The sequence below is a fragment of the Fistularia commersonii genome, chromosome 6 (genome assembly GCF_037954325.1).
Source record: "Fistularia commersonii isolate RoL2024-O1a breed Wild chromosome 6, RoL_Fcom_v1.0, whole genome shotgun sequence".
Taxonomy (NCBI): domain Eukaryota; kingdom Metazoa; phylum Chordata; class Actinopteri; order Syngnathiformes; family Fistulariidae; genus Fistularia; species Fistularia commersonii.
Genome location: NC_141289.1, coordinates 13,454,358 through 13,469,009, shown reverse-complemented (window position 1 = coordinate 13,469,009; position 14,652 = coordinate 13,454,358). Strand labels below are relative to the sequence as shown.

General features: G+C 39.7%; 2 protein-coding genes across 4 annotated transcripts in view; one reads left to right on the top strand and one right to left on the bottom strand.

Moving 5' to 3' along the window:
- Positions 1–1,796, bottom strand: part of fam184aa (family with sequence similarity 184 member Aa) — a 59,595-nt gene extending 57,799 nt beyond the window's left edge. For all 3 annotated transcript variants that reach the window (XM_086148263.1, XM_086148265.1, XM_086148262.1), the window contains exon 1: positions 1,525–1,796. In XM_086148263.1, the coding sequence (XP_086004389.1) occupies positions 1,525–1,692 (168 nt within the window). In that variant the 5' untranslated portion in view covers positions 1,693–1,796. The remainder of the gene's footprint in view (positions 1–1,524) is intronic.
- Positions 1,797–7,695: 5,899 nt separating this feature from the next.
- Positions 7,696–14,652, top strand: part of LOC147233431 (voltage-gated delayed rectifier potassium channel KCNH8-like) — a 35,509-nt gene continuing 28,552 nt past the window's right edge. Inside the window, exon 1 of the mRNA XM_086147486.1 lies at positions 7,696–8,007. Coding sequence (XP_086003612.1) covers positions 7,932–8,007 — 76 coding nt within the window. The 5' untranslated portion in view covers positions 7,696–7,931. The remainder of the gene's footprint in view (positions 8,008–14,652) is intronic.

Below are 14,652 nucleotides of genomic sequence, written 5' to 3'. Positions count from 1 at the left end.
AATAATATTTGAATGTTTTAGGGGTGAAAAAAAATTCTATTTGCTTTTAATATTCACAAACCGAAAAAAAAAATGGGAAGACGCACTTAGCATGCGACTCAATGGGATTTTATACACAATTCTCATTTACACCTTTTGTAATATATAAAAATACATTGCTCTGCAGTGATACAAAGTCCGAAACACCTATTTTTTTTCTTTACTCACTCGCAGCTGCTAGATGACCTGTAAGCAGAAGCAACAGCACCTTGAGAAAACTCAGGAAAGCCATCGAAGGTCTTTGAGCATTAAAAAAACTCTTGCTGAGAGATGTCGGCAAACAAACCAGCAGGTGATCAATCACAGGAGGTCAGCTGTCAAAAACGCACGACTGGTCAGGTGTCTGACTGCAGCCTGTATGATTGGTTAAACACCAATCGGGCAAAGTTGTCCTATTCAACAGACACAGGCTGTTTACCTCAATTGCATTTCTTTGGATTGTGGTACTTTCATCCACGGGCACTAACCACAATTATAGACTTCCTTCAGAGAGAGTTACATCTGCTGTTTTTGGACCTCCACCCGGCTGCCCATTACTTATACAGCACGTCTGCCAATGTAAATACAATTATCAGGCCACCGAAGCCACTGAATTATAACCACATTTCTGTCAATTTCGCAGTGGTTACACAGCACACGCCGGTGCACACTCAGTATTTCATTGTATCACTGTGCATGTTATGTAAAAAAAAAAAAAAAAAAAAACCAAGAATAAAAAAATAAATCCTTTTTTTGTCCAGCCTGGCACAGGATGACCGAACAAAGTGCTGTACTGAAATTGCATCCACCTTTACACCAGTACAGTGTGAATGTAGCTGCCACCTTGGAGCCACTACTACTAAGCAGTACACTATTCCTGCACCCTACAGTGGTGCCAGGTGGACTACAAAGATACAGCTCTACAAAACGCCTGCACCCCCCCCCCCCTCTAAAGATTACATAACTCCACATCAGCCTTTGGGTGATTGTGGCTCAGTGGAGGCACAAAATAAAACCAAAAAGCATGCACAGGTTATACAGTGGCGTGGGCAGAGGGGTGGAAACCCGGGAAGGGCTCCTCCGGGCATCGGTTTAATGGCTCATGAAATACACACTTGGACAATTTTGCAGGTGAAGTGTTTTGCACAGGAAGATGCAAACTCCTCCTCGGCGAGTGTTGCAGAGAGTTCACTTCCGCGGAGACGCAGATAAATAAGTAAATCTCATTTGCATCTTCCGGTTGTCACTTAATTGGAAGGTCGCCTGGAGAGTCGAGAAATAGGGAGGCGGGGGTGCAGGACTGGGGAAGCGGGGTGGGGGAAGGGGGGGGGGGGTGATCCCAGCTCGAAATACAACGAATTTGTAGAAATAAAATCAAATTCCACCACTTCCTTCGTCACCGGCGTGTTTACAAATCCCACAACCGAGCGCCCCCCTTTCTCCCCCCCCCCCCCCTGCGCAATAGCTGCTCCGAGATCATCCCACTCTCCTCCTCCATAAACGCACCTTGGTCAACTGCGCGATCTTCTTGCTCATCTTCAGATGCAGATCCTGCGTGTATTCCAGCGTTAAACTCCCGTCGTAAAACATGCTGGCCACGGGAGTCATGGGGGGATATTTGGCGCTGCTCGCCGAGCTGTTGTACGGAGGCTGCCAGCCCGTTCCCGTCGCCATTTTCGCGGGGAATAAAATAAACCAAAAGATGGAATAAATAAAATAACGACGTTCACAATTCAGTGATGGAGCGGCGACCGCTACGCGTGAAATCTTCCCATTGTTGTGCTGGAGATGGATGTTCGGGGAAGGGGAGGGGGGGGGGCGGACGGACGGCGGGGGCCGTCCTACCGTACGCATCCGCAGCGCCGACGAGAGAGGCGGGGACGCGCGCCAGATGCTCAGCCAATCGCGCGCACGCGTAAATGCGGCTCCGCTCCACGGCCGTGGGTTGGAACCGCGGGTTGGCCGTGGAGTATTGGTGTCTCCTCACGGGTTCTCTGGCGACCGACATGTCGACGGACACAAGTCCGGCCGGCGTCCCGTCCAGGCGCCGCGGGGGAAACTGCGAGATGCTGCCTTCAGTTTGGCCTCCAGCGAGATTTCTTGCGCAATGGATATGCACGTTACTTTCCACTGCATCACCCAACTGACCAATATCTATCTATCTATCTTTCTATCTTTCTATCTATGTTTTTGATCTCATGCAATAAGTGTCAGAGTTTGATTTTGAATTGGAACATTAAAACCTACTGTCGTCTGCTGTGAATGATGCTGCTTAACAATAAATGCATAAATATAATATATGTTGTAACAAAGATAAAAAAAGACAATCACTGGAGTTTCCTATATGCCTATATTTCCTATATGAATCAGCTGGTAGGACTTGAAAATGAATAAATATATGAACTGATTGATTAAATGAATGACCTGAATGAATGAATGAAAATCTATCTATTTATCTATCTATATATGCATGGATCAATCTCTGTTGTTGATCTCATGCCAAAATGCCACGCGGTAAGTGTCATTCCATGGTTTAGTTTTAGATTGGATCATTAAAACCTGTGATCCGCTGCTGGGAGTGAGAACACTTCACAATAAATACATAAATAAATACATTACATATTATATGAATTAAATAGAAAAAATCACTGCAGGTGATTGTATTGCCACCTTAAAATAATTGCCAAGTCATAATTTTGACCAAAGTCAGTTGTTAAACCTAAAGACAGAATAATCATCTGCATTGGAAATGGCCTTGAAAATAAATATATGAATAGTTGATTGATTGATTGAACATCTATCTATCTATCTTTCTATCTATCTATCTGATGGCATAAAACAACTTGTCATCCGGATGTGATGCCATTAAAAAGATGATAATACTAAAACACGAAAACAGATGCAATATGGCCTTATAAAATGGACATGATAAACTGTCAATACAAAGATGACAGTGAATCTTTGGTTAAAAAGACATGTTATATTTTTCTTTTATGCCTACTAGTGATGCAGTTATCCACTAGATCTGCTGACTGTGGAGAGAAGAAGAGGTTCCCCCACCCATTATAATAGGCAGATTTGATCACATGGCACCATGTAAATGTAAATTGGAGTCTGCGCGTGTCAACCTCTGGGTCGTCCACCTCTTGCCCTGCCTTGAATGCCAGGGACTTCACCTCTTCTCTGCTTCTGACCTGGCTGAGATGAAGAAATGTTAGAAGCTCCCACAGCAAAATTGTATTATTAAAAAAGCTTAATGGGCCTTTGCCCAGAGTTTGGCATCAGTGTTCTTATGAACAATATCGCAATACAATACTGCGTATTTCATGACTGCTAATATGTTAAAATAAGCAACTACCAGGATGGTTATCCCACACACTGTGGATAAAATAATATCAGAATTTTGTATTTTATTTGTGGTTTTTGTAAGGTCAGATCTGAAAACATCATGAGGAAAGGAAACATCAATTTGACCTCATCTGAATTAGGTAAGATCGCATTATATATGTCTACCACTGAATCCAATGCTATTTGACGATATAGGAACATCATGAATTAGCGATGAAACAATGGGGTGTTCAAATCAAAAATTAAGAAAAAACAAGTTTGTGATTTATGTCAGACTAAAAAATGTCTGTCCTGGCTTAGCCTTGTATTCCAGTAGGAATAGAACTGACATACATATCATCAGAAAAACAGGTAACTCTTCACCACCAGTATCAGGACACCAATGATCGTAATTTGGTCCATCACATAAAACAGGTATCAAACATCCTTGATGATAATCCTGATTTTTTTTTTTTTTTTTTGCTGTACATTCTGTACAACATTTTCCCAGCAATAATCACTTAATATTTCCAAAAGAAAAATCACCGTTCAGTTTCCGAGTATTTCTTTTGTTCAAATTTCACTACATTACGTCAGTCTGGAAACACGCCGGCTGTAAATGAGTCTGCACTGACTCTCACTGGTTAGATTTCCAAACTGCAGATGTTTTAAGGATCCCTAAAATCATGTTAGAGGGATAGAACTTGCAGAAGGGCTTCTCACTCCTTACCTTTTCTCTCTTTATTCCCTGTTCTTATGCTGAAACCTGGACTTTCAGTGAATTAAGCAGCTCTGAAATAGACTGACCACACTGACATCCATTGGGAGTTAATGTTTTTGGATTTTCATTTTTATTTATTTATATTTTTTGCACTATGTATTTGTAATGGATGATAAAAGACTTCCTGCCAAACAGAACCAGAATAATCCTGACCTATATTTTTTCTCACTGCAATTGATGTGCAAGTCCTAAAAGGTTTCCATGTAATTTTTTTGCAATTTTATTGGTGGTGTATTTTTACACTACAGTGTAGTGCAAGAAACACTTAGCTACAAGTACTTCACATTTTCATTCTCTCTCATTATCTATCTATCCATCTATCTATCTATAAGGCTTTCATAGTAGTTGATTTCATTCCATGATGCCATGCAATAAAAGTGATTCTACCGTTTAATTTTAATTGAAATTTGAAAACCTGTATTCATCTGCTGTAAGTGATGACCCCTTATGTAGATAAACACAGTAAAAAAAAAAAAATCAGTCACTGCAGTAAATTAAATGCTGACATAAAGCATTGGCTGTTTGACCGAAAAATTCAATGATAATCTGAATTGCAATTCATTTGCAATAAAATAAAATAAAATAAAATAAAATAAAATAAAATAAAATAAAATAAAATCAGCAGTTTGGTTCAGGCCATAACAGGTTGATGAATAAACACACAAACAGATTGTGTTTCCATTGACTCCAGATAATTTAAGACTGCTTTCCACATCTCTCATCTCAGCAGCAGCTGCCAGAAGTTTTTATCAGAGTTCAGTTGGAAGCAACAGACTGAGGACAAGAATGAACCGTTTATGAGGCAATTTTCTCCTCATTCATTTCACTCACTGCAAAGCTGCATTTAAATTTCACTTTTATTACGGCGATACAGCCAATAAATCAGTAGATGGCACTGTTGACTCATTTATGCCCTCCTCATCAGGGGCCACTACCATGACTGATGACAGAAGGTACACTATATGGCCAAAAGTATTTGCTTACAACATATATATATATATATATATATATGTATATGTATATATATATATATATATATATATATATATATATATATGTGTGTGTGTGTGTGTGTGTGTGTGTGTGTGTGTGTGTGTGTGTGTGTGTGTGTGTGTGTGTGTATATATATATATATATATATGCACACACACATATACATATATATATATATATATGTGTGTGTGTATATATATATATATATATTGCAGATTCAACTCTTCTGGTAAGGCTGTCCTCAAGGTTCAGGAGTGTGATTATGGGAATTTTTGACTGTTCTTCCAGAAGCACATTTGTGACTGATGTTGGACAAGAAGCCCTGGCTCACAGTCTCCGCTCTATTTCCCCCCGGAGATGTTCCATCTAGTTGAGTTCAGGACTCTTTGCCGGCCAGCCAAGTTCACCCACACCGGACTCCATAATCCATGTCTTTATAGACTTTGCTTTGTGCACTGGTGCACAGTCATGTTGGAAAAGGAAGGCGCTAGCTCCAAATTGTTGCTACAAAGTTGGGAGCATGGAATTGTCCAAAATATCTTGGTATGCTGAAGCTTTCAGAGTTCCTTTCATTGGAACTCGGGGGCCAAGCCCAACTCCTAAGAAACAACCCCACACCATAATTCCCCCTCCAACAAACTTCACACTTGGCTCAGTGCAGCTCGACAAGTACCGTTCTCCAGAAGGAGAACGCATCTCCGCTGCTCTAGAGTCCAGTGGCGGCGCGCTTTACACCACTGCATCCAGTGCTTTGCATTGCACTTGGTGATGTGTGTCTTGGATGCAGCTGCTCGGCCGTGGAAACCCATTCTATGAAGCTCTCTGCACACAGACCTTGAGCTGAGCTGAGCTGAGCTGAAGGCCAAATGACGTTTGGAGGTCTATAGTGATTGACTTTGCAGAAAGTTGGTAACTTCTTTGCACTATACACCTCAGCAGCCGCCAGTTTACATGACAAACCGCTTCATGGCAGAGTTTCTATTGTTCCCAAACACTTCCATGTTTTTATAATACACCTGATTGTGGAATATAAGCTGATTGATTCTTTGAATGGCTGAGCGAACACTTTTGGCCATATAGTATATATTTTCCAAAATTGTCATCTTATAGCCTTTTATACGCAAACATTTAAAGTGGATAATTTACTTTTTTGATTCACAACAACATGTTTCACTTCCCTCCAACATATTCCTATTTCAGCATCATCATAAATGTTTCCAGGTGACAGCAGAAGTGGATCATTGATCCTTTTTATTTATCTTTTATTTTACCAGCTCTGCTCTACAGGCTTCCCCCATCTGCTCTCAGCTCTTAATATGACACCAAAACAGCACAAGGAAAGCGAAGCATTATCTCAGAGAGAGACTACTTCTTTCCTTTCTTCCCGCCTGCTCCCTTCAGGGGTCGCCATGGCGAATCAGCTTCTCCCATCAAATCCTAGTCTTTGTATCCTTTTCTTTCACACTGACTAACTTCATGTCCTCTTTCACCCTGCCCATAAATCTCCCCTTTGGTCATCCTCCAGACCTCCCGCCTGGCAGTTCCAACCTCAACAGCCATCTACTAATTTATTCCCTTTCCCTCCTGTGCAAATGTACAAAACCATCTCAGTCTGACTTTAACCCCAAAACATATAACATGTACTGTCCGTCTGATGCACTCATCCCTGATCCTATCCTGTCCTGTCATCTTGACATCTCCCTCCATTTCCGCTTCTTGTTTTTTTCCTCAATGCCTCTGTTTCCTTCAATGACAAATATCTTAAATCACACTTTTTTTTATTTATAGTTTTTGGACTAAGCTGCAAGACAATGCCCATAAATGAATATGTCCTATTCCTGGAGTTTTAGATTGGATTTTTTTTCTACCTTACAGTACAAATTTGAAATTGATTTGCATTTTCTACCGAGAAATACAGAAATATTGTGCCTCACTATTGTAGTAAATGTAAGAAACGCACAGTGTCAGCAGAAGAAAAAATGTTTCCACGCAGTCATTCATGGAGAAATACCAAAAGCATGTGTGTTAGGATCTATGTTAAAGAATTTATTAGGAGTACATCCCCTTGACACACACACATATGCGCGCACACACACACACAAATTTTATTATCAGCTATTTCACGCAGCAGTTTTCATTAAAATTCCAGAAACCGTTCCACTCTTTTGTCCATCCTGTCAGTTAATTATTCATGTTTTTGGTTGTTGTTTTTATTCTTTTTTTTTTTTTTTCCCTGGAAATGGCAGATTCCACAGCTTCGAGTGTGAAACGTGCCGCACAGAGTGTGAAACCCGGGCAAAAGCGAGAAAGAAATGACAAAAAAAAAGACTTTTACTTGCCCGCTTCTAACACCCATTCATCTGAACTTCAAAAAGGATGAGGGACTGATGGAAATTCAATGAGCTGGGGAGGCGGAGAGGGGATGAGGATGGGGGGAAGGGGGCTCTGTGGAAGGGGATGCAAGGGGATGTGGAGAGACAGACAGAGTTAGTGTACGGGAGGAAACGAGGGGAGGGGACGAGGAAGGAAGCTCTGCGTCGCAGCAAAGCCGTGCGTAAATGTGAGCCATCCTCGACGCATCCGGCCGCATCCTCCCGCGCCCTGCAGCCACCGGGACGCTCCTCTCCTCTCCTCTCCTCTCCCTCTGCCACCACTCCCAGCCCTGGAGTCCCGACTGTCTCGGCTCGGCGCCCTCCTCCAGGGATTAGGAGGCGCGCCGGGGAACTCGTCCCGGTTCCTCCCGGGTTTCGTGACCACCAATGAGAGCCATGGCTCGGAGCGCCGAGAAAGACGCGGCTCGACGCGGTCGCGGATGCCCGTGATGCGGGGTCTGATCGCGCCTCAGAACACCTTCCTGGACACCATAGCCACGCGTTTCGACGGCACCCGTAAGTGCGAGTTTCCCTATCCTACTTTAGATATTAATATCTCACTTGAGCAGTTTAATTTTCCAACCTTAACATCCAGTTGATCCACAATAATTTGAAGAACCCATCCAAATGTTGTGAACCACAGGCGTCAGAGATGCGCCATTAATGGTGAATGAATTATGATGAATGAAAGCACACACACGCACACATTTTCACACACATGCATGCACACACTGATGTCCAACACACTCAGGTTGCTAAAATCTTCACTATAGGATCCCCAGTGGGAGAGATGAATTAGACTTTCCAGGAACTATTTTATGACAATTCGAAAACTGCTTCTTTTGATGCAAATCCAATGTGCGTGTGTGTTTGTGTGTGCGTGTGTGTGTGTTGTGTCGAGCCACCGGATGTACAGTGCAAATTAATGCTGTGAGTCAGTGCATTAATTACCATTTCAAAAGCTTCTTTTTTTTGCTTCCTTGCCAGTTTTATGCCACCGAGGGCCGTCAGTCAATTGACAGGGCTCTATTTTAGTTATTAATAGTTGTGTAGTGTGTGTGTGTGTGTGTGTGTGTGTGTGTGTGTGTGTGTGTGTGTGTGTGTGTGTGTGTGTGTGTGCAGACTCTGCAGATTCTGCAAAGATACTTCACGTCATGACCAGAATAACCAAAGGGCAGGGCAGAAAAAGAAAGTGGCGGCCCCTTAAGTCCTGCTTTCTGCTATGGGCAGTTGTTTTTTGGACTGGTGTCTGTAGAGTTCGCTGGCTGCTCCTGGATCATTATATTTGCACGTTTTCCATGTACAAACCTTATAAGTGCAACTTTAACCTGCCAGTTACAACCTAACTCTTCATTTATTATCCATATATTACATCTGAAGGCAGACCCAGATTACTTCAGTGCGATTGCCTGATAGTGACTGAATTTGAAAAGGCCCTCATCTGTACACGTAATCTGTACATGTGCAGATGAAGAGAGTGGCGAAGCGTTCTTTCAAAGTTGTTTATTTTTTATTATTTTTTTTTTTCCCCATTTGGTTTCATTATTGTTTTTCTGCGATTTTAAGGAATATATTGGCTGAATTTTATTTATAATTTCCTTCATTTTAATAATTCATGATTAGTTTATTGTTGCATTTGTGGCAAATTTCTCATTTATTTTTGACATAGCATCATCGAATGGACCAATACACATGTTCCTATGTTTTTAATTAAGAAATGGCACATCACAAATATTTCAAAATCGCCTTGTCTCTGATCATGTTACTGAATTTCTTTGTCGCCTTGTTGCTGTTCCTCCCTCTCTGGCTTCTACATTTTGGAGAAACTTTCCTAAAACTTTAGGGTTTTACCTCTCATAATTGCTTCCTCAAATACACCTCGAGCGCACGTCAGAGCCAGAAAGAGTGAATATCTTTGTCGGCTGTTAATTCCAAATGCTGCATCACTCGATCCTGCGGAAAAAGGTCAAAATGCAAATTTGAAATCGTGTCCAAATAAAATACTTTTCCACTGAATTTTATTGATCTTCCATAAGAGTTCCAAAACATGAAGTATAGTACCAACCACCTGTGGTTTAGTAATACAGTAGTACTTATAAAATCTTTAAGATGTCTAGATTTAGGAAAATGAAAAATGGTGGTGAGTTTTCGAGACAATATTAGGGGAATCCACCAGATACAAATGATAATTTGGGTTAAATTGAATTCTTCCCCGAGGACATCAGTCAACATGAAATTACCTGTAAAGAAGCTAAATAATAATATTATTAATAATTATAATAATGTAAAGAATAATCAATTTGCTACAAACAGGGCCCAAAATATCCAGAAAAAAAGGTTTCATTGTTAAACTGAGAAGTTAATTAACATTAACATTTTGAAACTATTACCTGAAATATATGTATCAGATGAACCAGTGGCGCATATAGAAAGTTTTGTTTAAACGATAGAGGAAATTACCTTTAATGATGTGTGATTTTACACGCATATTGATATTGCAAAGGCAATTTTGAATATTGTAAAATTGCTGAATTTATATATCAAACATCCGCTAGATATTTCTATGAACATTTCACATCATTCCATCAGCTGAGGGCAACCCCATTTCTTCAGGCTGCACGTGAGTAAACTCCCAGGAGCCAAGAGAACAGACCAGTCACACAAAACAGGAAGTTCATCACATTATGTCAATATCAAATAGATTATCTCAAACCTTGAATTACTACTCACACGTTTTCACACTAATTCACTGCAGAACTCTGCAATTGATCCGCGAATTAGTCTGAAATAGTCAGTTGGAAATCTACGGTCTATCAACATGCAGCTGACAGAGTTACATAACGGAATAAGGATAAACGGCAACGGATGCGTGTCTATTTGCTGGAATGACAACCTGTATTTAGAGGGTATTTCTGCTCCCATGTGCCGAACGCTAACAGCTCTGGAATAATCTCCAGCGTGAAATAATGCTCAGGGGATATCTGTTTACGTATCTCCCGCCCTCGCCCGCTATGGGCAATATTTCATCAGATAGCTGTAACCCAATAATTTTCCATGTAATGCTCACAGAAGTTAGTTCTACTGTTCATTTGAGATTGGTGGAAGATGTCAATCTTACTTCCTGAACTGATGACTTTACTCGCTCTCTGGCTGAAGGAGAGCCATCAGGACAGACGGCTGAGAAGGGACTTTACCCACTTAATGAATCTCACATTGCCCCCAGCAATGATAAAACTGGATCCAGACCACATCAGCTTCTCAGCTGTGCCCTCGCAGCATGCCCATTTGAAAATAGCAAACAGAAACAGTTATATGTCTTTCTTGAGCCAAACAGCAGCAGAAAAATGTATTTGACCTATAATTTTGCGCAAATATCTGTATCCCCACCTCTCAAATATTTTGTGTGATTACTGAAGCTTTGTTTCATGCCCTAGAAATAAAGAATCTCATTAAGTTGCAGCAATTTAAAAAAAAAAAAGCACTTTAAAAGACAAAGCAAGAGTCCAAAAAAAAAAAAAAAATCAGGCCAAAGAGAAGTGAGACATGGTGAGGAGTAAGGCACAGCAAAGCTAAAATGATGACATGCAATAATCCAAATGGGTTATAGTTAAAGGAATAATTAAGTAAAAGTATAAAAGAATTAAAAAAACAATGAACTGCATCTCAAATGGAATACATCTTAGGCAAGAAGATAAATGGAATGGAATTTATTAGAGTGAAAAAAAAGAAGGAAAAGGAGGATAATATCAATAAAAGGGTATATTTAGATTTATCTTTTAGACTTTTAGAGCAGTTTTGTGGTATACGGAGATTGATGTTGAGCATTTTGTGAAGCAAAAGATCAATATCAATATGGTCAGAATAAAATACACATCATACAATACTTCACAATCATAACAATATGGCAATATGATGGCACGCCGTTCATTCATTCTGAAGTATTTGAATGAAAGTTCGGTCTTTATTCGATTGACAAAATAACAAAACATCTTGATAAAACATTTAAATAATAGTAGGTTTTTGATACGCCTCTTTCAGATATTATTGTTAAATCATTATTATTATAGTAAGATAAAAAACAGGCAAATTCAGCAATTATAATAACCTTGAGAGTAGCTTAATTGACTTTAATAATATTTTGTGTATGTGCGTGTACTGCACTACCATTGATCTGACTGCAATGCAGCCTCTGCAGCCCCAGCTGGATACAAAGAGATGAACAGGGTAGACGTTCCTGTTGGAAAACATTTTGCAAGATAATATAATTTGTGATTTGTGAGAGTTTCTCAAGCTGAGATCCTGGTTAAAACACTATGTAGGAATTCGGAAAAAGGCCTCTCTGACCAAACATCTGTATGTACAGAGACCACAATGACGGCGCCATTTGATGCCGCCAAAAAAAACATCACGCTCGGACTCCTCACTTATGAAGCAAATTTCTGTAAAAGGCTTCTCTGATCCAAACTTTCAAAAGAGGATATTTAAATGTCCAACTTTTAATGAAGTTTCAGGTGATGTTCTTCCTAACGTATGGGGAGTAATTAGATTTTTATCCCCGAGTGACTGCATTCTAATTGCATCCATATGCAAAGTGTTAGAACAACTTCAACCTTTCAGGATATAATCATACAGCAGTGTAGGAAAACGTATTTGTGCCGTGCTAGCGTGAACTGTCCAACAATACCGAAGTCATAACATTTATCTCGAGGTATGGTGGCAAAAGGGTTAGACATCAAACAGTTTGGGTGTTTGGTGTAAATGGTGTGATATTTCATTTGTTGGATGTAAATGGTGTGAAATTTTATTTCTCACCAGGAAATTCAGCATTTTTAAAATTTATAGTTAAAAAAAAGACTTTATCAAGCAAATGATGTACTTTCTGCCTCCATATATCAATTGAGATTTAACCGATAAATTACTATTATAATGCAAGAACTATAAACAAATACCAGTGCTCACACTTACAACCTTTATCATTGTCGTTATACTGCAACCTCTTACTGACAAAACATGAAGCGTACATGTACAACAAGTGTGTTGTGTGTCTCCACTAACTATTCAAATAATTATGAATGATCAGTGAAACACACAGGAGATTTTCAGACGCTGCTGTCTATTTAACTAATGTTACTCTGATAACTGCAACTGTGCGGGAACAGCTTTCCTGGAAACCCCAGGGCTCTTTATTTTTCTATATGATACATATTTTATTCATTTCCTTTTTACTCCGGTATGCCAACATTTTTTTTCCCAATCAGTTCTGTTTCCTTACATTTCCTCTGCTTTAATATTTCATAATTTTCGATAATCATTATTAGTATTTTTTTATGTTTGGTCTTCTTTAACTGGTACTCATGTGCATTAATCCTCTTTATGTTATCTCATTTCCAGCCTTACTGTGTTTTTCCATTATTAATTTATGACAATGTGCAGAAAAGCAGTATAGTGGTCAGCACTGGGGCTACACCGTAATAAGACCTCATGGTTGAATCTGTTGGCTGCTTATGTGGACTTTTCACGTTCCCCGAGGGTTCTCTCTAGGTTTTTCCGGTTTCCCCTTTTTGAGCCCATCATATATATAATTTCTATGCTGATTGAAATTATGAGATTGAATTTTGTGAGTGTGAATTACAAAGATTACATTTCAAATTTCTTAGCAGATCCTCTTTATAACTTTACTTTTGTAAGTTTGGTGTTTTCCGACCACACAATGATGGCATCTCCTCAGTTCCTGCATTTGCTTTAAAAAGGCCGATTTATAGTATGTGTGTACGTTACAGCATAAAAACATGCTTTCACTTGGGATTCATGAAAGACATTATAGAGCTGTTCAACAATCCCGTGCTCGACAATCATATGTGTATGTGTTCATCCCTGTTTTTTGCGTTTTGTTAAGTCATGACAGAAACCAATCAGAATTTCCAATTGATGTATTTTCCCACCCAAACATGTCTAAGAAATACTTCTTATTTATTCATTGCAAATTTAATGTGCAATATAATATGACTGTGATGTTTTTATCCTCTTTGCTGATGCTGAGACTAATGACCTGTAAATGCTAAACATTTGTTATGAGTGGTGCAATGGGACTATTGTTTATATGAAAAAAAAATTCAATTTAGTTGTTAAACAAACTTCATTATATATATATACATAATGTGATAACAGAACACAATCTTGTAGAATATTTGATCAAACTTTTTCTAAAAGATTCAATAGCTGTATAACAGTGAGAGTCTGTGGAGTGCAGTTCACATATTAAACCTCTGTGTGTGTGTGTGTGTGCGTGCATGTGGGTGTTCATGTGCGCCTGCCTGTTTCCATGTTCTTGTCTGAGCGTATTGTGCTGGGATCTGGTTTTCCGTGTTATCAGGCTTCCCCACAGCAGCCTGGGGTCTAAATGTGAGAGGGTTTGTAGTTCATCTCACAGGTTATTATACCTGGCTCACAGTGGGAATGACAGCCTGCTCTGTGCCGGGGGAGACCACAGTCATGGAGTCAAAGACAAGAAAGTAGGGCTCGCAGCACAAGGCTGGAGGAGGAGGAGAATGATGCGGCACGGGGGCTTTTTCTCAGTAACCAGCTCACGTCTCTAGGGTGAAATGGTCATGATCGCATGAGCTGACCATGGTATATTTTACACGCTAATGTCACAGCGCAGGTGGAGGAAGCAAAAGCCTTACATTAAGGTCAAAAGATGTTGATATTTGATGTGATACATAGCGCTCGGTGCTACATTGCCAAAGCTTGATTGTAAACGCACAAGGCCACACATTTAATATTTTAAAAGGCGATAACAATAACTTATGTATTCTTATTGGGAATACAGCATTGCCATTGTCTTATTCTATCTCACAAAAACTCAAAATTAGCTTTTCTTTACAAACAAATTTGAAGAACCATTCTTGTTGACAGTAAACATTTAGATCGAATACAAAAATGTATACATTATATTAAGTAAAAAAAAGAAATTCTAACATAATTATATTTTAGTTTTGCCTAAAGTAATACAGGAAAAACACAGAACCAGTCAGAATTTTCAACACTGAAGGTTATCGCCTCGAAACATGACGGGATAAAGCTAAACACCTGCCTGCAGCTCACCTGACCTAGACCTCATTCCTTCTGTTGAGTGTTCCGTCCATCTGGTTTGAAAATGAA